General features: G+C 52.8%; 1 protein-coding gene across 1 annotated transcript in view; it reads right to left on the minus strand.

Annotated features, from left to right (window-relative positions):
* TRIM9 (tripartite motif containing 9) overlaps positions 1 to 7,150 on the minus strand; it is a 29,021-nt gene that overhangs the window by 7,187 nt on the left and 14,684 nt on the right. The window contains exons 7-8 of the mRNA XM_029963618.1: positions 3,037 to 3,238; positions 577 to 618 (exon numbers count right to left, since the gene is read on the minus strand). Of these exons, the coding sequence (XP_029819478.1) occupies positions 577 to 618; positions 3,037 to 3,238 (244 nt within the window). The remainder of the gene's footprint in view (positions 1 to 576; positions 619 to 3,036; positions 3,239 to 7,150) is intronic.

Below are 7,150 nucleotides of genomic sequence, written 5' to 3' on the forward strand. Positions count from 1 at the left end.
CACTTCCAGGGATCCAGGGGCAGCCACAGCTTCTCTGGGCAACCTGTGCCAGGGCCTCCCCACCCTCACAGTAAGCAATTCCTTCCCAATATCCCATTTAACCCTGCTCTCTGGCAGTTTAAAAGAGCAGGAGGAGAGCAGTAGGATCAGTTCTTAATTACAGAGCCACTTCCAGAGCACTGACCTCAGGCTTCTCTTTAAAACCATATGGGAGAAAAACTTAAAAATGTCTTTACATCTTACACTAATCACCACTCTCCCTCCAAATATGCCTCCTGCCCAGGGCAGTGGTAGAGCCCCCATCCCTGGAGGGATTTAAAAGCCATGTGGATGTGGCACTTGGGGATATGGGTCAGTGGTGGCCTTGGCAGTGCTGGGGGAACGATGATCTTAGAGGGCTTTTCCAACCTTAACGATTCCATGATTCTCTGACAATCCCAGAGTGCTCTGCAAAGCAGGGTGTGAGAGCAAGAAATGCTGCTCGGTCGCCAAAGAAAAGTTAAAAGATTAAAAAGCAAAAAAAAAAGATGAAGCAACACTCAGTAGGTGCCAGTTAATTGTAATAAAGATACTTGCCTAATTGAGAGTAAGGCGATCCTTGTGTGTCAAAATTGCATCCTATAAAGAGATACTACATTTCACACATCACAGCTGAGGAACAACAAGCACCTGACAAACACTTGGGAGCATTTAATCATTAACTAAGCGTCCAGCAGCCACAGGAGGCCTGATTCATTAAAAGCCAGAGGGCACGAGAGGAGCCACAAACACAACACGTGAGTTTATGGGTGGACTGTGACCTGATTCCTCAGGACACCCAGTTGTTCAGCTTTTCTCCAGAGAAAGAAGCAGGAAGTTTTAGCCTTGGTGGAGTATCTTGGCTGCTTGGTAAATATTCTCAAGATTGACTGAAAAACCACTCCTTGGAGGAGAGGGACTGAGCAAAGAGCAGCCACTGGTGTGTCCAGTGGATAGGAAGCACTGAGCTTTTCCAGGCTGCCTTCCTGGAGGATATGTTGTCTGGGCAAGAGTGGAGAAGGAAAGGGGGTCCCTGGGGGCAGAAGGGCAAAGGACACCAGGCTATGCATCGACTGCATGGGCAGGATGTGTTGGGGTGCCCTTTATCCTCCTGTGCCTGACTGATGGCTGCAAATACCTCTGGGGAGCTGGGATGCAGCAAAGGACTGGTTCAGGGGCTTGTCCTGATCCAGGGGCTCGTCCTCACCAGGTGGAGAGGACAACACGAAGCCCCATGTTGGCGCTGCACGGAAGAGCACTCACCAAAGGTTCTGGATTTCAAGGACACCCTGTGGAGCCCTGTGATTGGTTTTCCCCCCTCCTGACGTGCCTGCTGGTGGGAAAGCCCCCGGCTGTGGTTGTGCTCCGTGCCGTGCTCGCGTGGCACCTCCCGAGGCTGTTTTAATGAATCGTGCCCCCTGCCCCTGCTCAAAAAGTGCTTTTCAAGGTCTCTGCCCATCGTTGTGGTCTGAGCTCTTGTGAGGGAGCCCATCTTGGTGTTCAGGGCCCTGTGTTGCCCTGTCCCCCCCACCCCACCCCAGAGTGTGGCTGCAGAGGGTCCACACTGCCCACACAGGTACCCCCTCGCGGCCAGTGCGGTGGTCTCGGAACACTGGACACAAAGGAAGGAACATTCCTAACAAAAAAACAGCGTTGAAGCCATCAGCTCACAGCAGCAGGATGAGAAATAAAACACAAAAAGCACAAAGAAAAGAAAGTTTGCAGGGTCCCCCCCCCGGTTATTCTGGCAAGGGTCATGCTGCAGCATTCCTCATTCCGTGTTATGGGATGGAAACCAAACGATCGGGGGCCCCCATTCTTCCCGGGCTTAGGCCAGAGGAAGGCGGGAATTGCGCCGTTGGAGCGGTGTAAATCCGGAGCGGCGGAAGAATCAGGGCCCAGGATCTTTAGCAAAGGAAGATGTGCAGAGACTGGTTAGAAAACGGCTCCGAGAGATCCCTGTGCCTGCGGCTCCTCGCTGGCTGCCCGAAACCATCCCTCGTTCTGCCTGACCTGCCTGCATCCCACCACAGCCCAGGATTTCGGGAACAGGGCAGGAAGCCAAGCGCTCGTGTGGGGGCTGCCAGATGAGCGAGGCATCACAGGAGTGGTGTCCTCTGCTCTGCAGAAAACAAGGCTTTGGTACAGTCATGTCTGGCTTTGGAAAAGCCGAGCCCAGTGCTCAAAGCTGAGCGGATGCAAGCCCATGTCTTCAGGGTCCTAAGCTGGGCTGTGAGCTGGCCTGAGCTGGAATCAGAGAGTCCCAGACTGGTTTGGGTTGGGGGGACTTAAAATCATCTTGTTCCAACCCCCTGCCATGGGCAGGGACACCCTTCCCTATCCCAGGTTGCTCCAAGCCCTGTCCAACCTTGAACACTTGCAGGCACGGGGAATCCAAAACCTCTCTGGGAAACAAGTTAGACCTTGCCTGCATCCAGATTTGCTTCTTGCTTAAGAAGGGTTTAGATTTAATCAACCAAACTGATTTCACAGACCGAATCTCACAGCAGAGGCTGTGCCTCCTGGCTGTATAGGGAAAACAAACCATCGGGGTGTTCCCACAGCTTTCTCCCAGGGAAGGTCCCTTGACACAAGATCAATGCAAACTAGAGATGAGGGATCTCCTAGTGGAAGATGTCCCTGCCTGTAGCAGAAGGTTGGAACTGGATGGTCCTTAAGGTCCCTTCCAACCCAAACCAGTCTGGAATTCTATGATCTGCTTTGCCGGCTGTGCCGAAGGGTTCAGCAACGCCCTGCCAAGAACAGCACCCACATGAGGAGTTACTGTGCTGCTCCATCACCCCAAACTGCCCACATACAGACGAAAACACCACAAGAACTAGGTCACCAGAACCCCCCTCGGCGGCAGGAGCAGGCCAGTGACAAACAGAAAGAATTCCCCCTGCCATCCATCCGCATGTCATGGGAAAAACAAACACAACGGAACAGAACAAACAGATAGTTTGGAGATGCCCAGAAGCACAGACCAAGAGGAAACGCCAGAGGTGCTCAGCTCACCGGCTGAATTCAGGGACTGTAAGGAAGAATGCAAGCTCAGCTGGTGGGCCGAAGATCTTAGCTCAAAGTAGGATCTCCCCGAGAAGCTGGGTTGCAGGTTAAGGGTGGAGGAGAAAGGACTCATTCTACGAAGCTGCGATCTTTCCAAAGGCACTGGAAAAGGGAGGGTCTGTTCTTCTGACTGCGTGTCTAAATAGTAAGATCAACGCAAACTAGAGATCAGAAACGGGCTCTCTGCTCTGGACGGCGTCGCTCCACCGCCCGAGCCCGGATCCTGGAGCAGAGCACAGACGCTCCGGCACCGCGCGGATCCTGCTCCGGCGCGTGGGGCGGGAATGTCTGGGGCCGTGCAACCCAGCCAGGCCCTCCAGGGCAGCCTTGCCTGGCAGCACCGGCAAGGAAAACGCATTCATCTTCAAAATTCCCACGTCAGCGTGACAAATTCAATAGGTTTTTTTCGTTAAAGGGGGTCCTGCACCTCTTCACAGTAACGCACCTAAAAAAATTCACAGGTTACCATGCACACTCCCCATCGTGCTCTTCATACATCTCACACCTTTCTGCGCACAATAACGGTGGAAAAAATCAGTTGGTAACACTGAAAAGGCATTTTGCAGGGCTGTACTAAGCTCTGTCACCCTAAAGAGCCACCAAGCACCCACCTTACTCAAAGGTTGTTCGGGATGTTGTGTTCTTGGTATCCCTTTGTACCTGTCAAAACACATCTGAGCCTTACAGTAAGAATTTAACTCATGGGATTCACAGAAAAATGTCAGAGTAGAGGGAACCCCTCGGGTCATCTGTTTTCACACACGGTCACCTCCTGCAACTTCTTCCCTAGCCTTGTCTAGGGATATGTCAACATGAAAACATGGAATCCACCATCCACACATTCGAATTCCCGGCACACTGAATATCCCCAGCCTTCCTATCTCAGCTGTGAATAAGGATTGAGGTGGAAAGCACATTAAAACAGGTAAAAAGGGAACGTCTCTTTGCCCAGTGGGTTGTAACTTCTGCTGCTGCGGCCGAGGCTGCGGAGGCAAAGGATGTCAAGTGGGGTCAGGCATGGGTTACGTAAATTATTGCAAAACAGGTCAAAAAACAGAGCTCAAGCTTAGGGAAGGGCGGGCTCTAAGGCCTCCCAAGAGTGAGAGGAGCTACTACCATGAGTAGCCACCCTCATGGCTCCCCCTAATTAGCACCCTATAGCTCCTTGGAGGCTGTTTCCCCTTGGATTTTCACCCCTTTCCAAGAGCTGCCGGTTAAAAAGCCCTGAGGGCTGCTGAGGGTCATTCCATGAACGGTCAGGAATTTGAAGCTGGGCTCTAAATGAGGAGCTGGGTTTGAAAGAAGAGAAAAGAAGAGGGGCTTGACTATGCTGGGGAAGGGAGGTGGAAGCTCTGGGCCTGGGGAGCAGGCAGGGACAGTCCCCTCTTCTCCATCTCCACCTGGGATGAGTTGGTCCTTCATCACATGGAGAAGCACCACACTGGAAGTACTCAGAAGCATCTCAGAAACCTGTGTAGAGAAAAGCAGCCCAGCAGCCAGCCCACCTGCAGACTCCAATCCCTTAGGAAGGTCTCTAAGTCAGCAGGAGACTGACCGGAACCTGGAAAATCTGCTAGATGAGGGAAGATCAGGAGTGCAGGGGCTGCCCAGCTCAGGGAGGAGGAGGCTGGGGGAGACCTGAGGTCTCCCAGGGGTGAGGAGAGCCAAGCAGTGCTGCCACTGGCCAAGCTTTTGGGAGATGTCTGTGCCCCGGGACAGGCTCACCTTGCAAAACCCCTCCCAGACTGATTTCCCAGCCTACAGCTGGCCTTCATCCAGGAGCTTGTGTAACAGAGAGATTAAGGCAGGTCTCACATGGCAGAGCCTTGGAGCCTTTGGCTAAGATGTGACAGGGCAGGAGGCACTCCTAGGGCTGATGTGAAACAGCCTGACATCAGCTCAGCAGAGGACACGGTTCAAGGAAAAGAACTTTGCCTTCAGCCCTTCCTCCCATTTGGCCGTGCTGATGATGGGGATCTTCACCCCTGGGAAGCTCCAGCATGTGGGAAGGGCTCTGGGGCACTGCCCTTCTCCCAGCCAGGAACCACCTTGTCCTGCTGGTGGCACCAAGAACCAGCTTTGAAGAGTGAACTGTAATAGTTTCCTTTGGGATGAGCAGAAGATGCCCCACACCACGGGCTGGGGAGATGTTCTTGCTGTAACCTGTGCATGTGCCACCTTCCCATGGGATGGGATATTCCCATCAGTGCTGCCTGGCTCCCCTTGGCTGTTTGGCTGGGCAGGATCACAGAGCCCCAGACACAACTTTACCCTCTTCTCAACCTTGTTCTCTTCAGATTCTGAGGCCCTGCAAGGTGTCTCACATTCCCCACTCTGCCACCCATTTCACTGCTCACTGAAGGAAGAACAGACTCCAGTTCCCTTCCACAGGATCTCATGGGCCAGGACTAGAAACCAGCTTTTAAATAAAGAATTCCTCACAGCCACTTACAGCAGGACAGCCACGTTCCAAGAGATGTTCTCTTTGCATCGAGCCCGTCTCTCCTTTTGTCCCCTCTTCCCACACAAGCTCTTTGCAGGAAGCTGCAGAGCTCAGCTGAAGGGGAAAGCTAAGCCTGCTTCAGACAAAATAGCTCTTAAAAGGCCTTGATGCTGCTGTAAAAGCCAGAAATAAAAGCCCAACCTTAAGAGAGAGCTGCGACGTGCGAGCCCTATTCAACGAGTCCCTCGGATATCCGGAAGCTGCACACAGATGTAATTTATTTCTCTTTGAATCCTAAAAGCTCAGACGGCCTCTAAGAGCACAAAATGCTCCAGGCCCATTTGACTTTTCCTCCTTCTTTCTTCCTGTGCTGGAACAACAAATGCAAAAGCCCATTCAAGTGAAAAGGCTGAATGCAGTAAACTTTCATCCTGGTGCTCTGGAGAGTGGAACTTCCCTCTGCTCCACAGACCAAGCACCAGCCCCAAGCACGGCCCTGTTGGGACCAGGAACAGCTGTTTTCTCCCAGATTCCTTCCTATTTTGGAGTTGAGCTTGGGCTTGACTCGGGAGTGAGAACACCTATGAGAGGAAGGCAGAGCTGGGAAGATCATAGTGGGGACCCTGCAGACTCCTGGCTGGGGATGACTTAAAGCCCAGCTGGTTTTGGTGAGGGAATTGTGTCTCAAATGGGCCTTACAAGACACAAACGGGATGAGAAGCCAAAGCTCTGCTGTCTCCTGCCAAGGCTGGTGAAGCTGGGTAGTGAAGTGGGTGAGAACTGTTGACCTTCAGGCTTTGGTGGAGGTCCTGGCCACCCCAGCATGGGGCTGGACCTGGGCTGTCCCATCCCCAGGAATGCTGAGGTTTCCTGGACGCTTCCTGGCGCTCAGCTGTGCAAACTCTCATGCTGACGTGTGAAGTGGCAGAAGTGCCAAGGCCTTTGTGCCTGTGATCTGAGTTTCCTGCCTCTCCTCTGAGAAGGTTTGTCACAGATTTGCTCTTCACTCTACCTCTGCAACATGTGAGTGAGTCCCATTCCTTGCTGAGCTGCCCACGCATCCAAGCCTGGCACATTTTCTTTCCAAACTGGAATGGTTATCTCCTGCAGATAAGTGCAGGCAGCAAAAGAAATGCTCAGAGTAGCCCTGCTCTGCTTTTGTCTTCTACTTTCTCAGTAGAAAACCCATTTTCCTCCTTTCTCATAGCCACCAGTGATGTTCTGTGGCAGGAAAGCTCTTGCCCTCCTTTCACCCCACAAGCTGTGTGTGCTCCCTTCTGATCCCAGCTGCCAGCCAGCTGGATGCTGCCCTGAAAGAAGTCCTCACAAGGCTTGGAAAAGAGACATTTTAGTCTGGGAGTAAGGAAAAGGGATTCCACCAAGCGTGGAAAACTCCCAGGGAGGGGTTTTGTGCCTGGCAGTGAGGCTGTGGGGCAGCAGACATGCTAGTGGGGGCTGATCCCTTCCTCCACAGCTGCTTCCGACTCCCACCTCGGACGCAGCCCCGCCACTCTCCACCTGCATGGCAGAAATAAGCCAATTTTCCGCACTGGATTAAGGGCCTGGTGTGACAAATGTACTTAAAGCCAGACAGGGAGACTCCTCTGCAGCCTGCAAGGG

The sequence above is a fragment of the Manacus vitellinus genome, unplaced genomic scaffold (assembly GCF_001715985.3).
Source record: "Manacus vitellinus isolate BGI_N305 unplaced genomic scaffold, ASM171598v3 scaffold_103_pilon, whole genome shotgun sequence".
In the NCBI taxonomy this organism is placed as follows: Eukaryota; Metazoa; Chordata; class Aves; order Passeriformes; family Pipridae; genus Manacus; species Manacus vitellinus.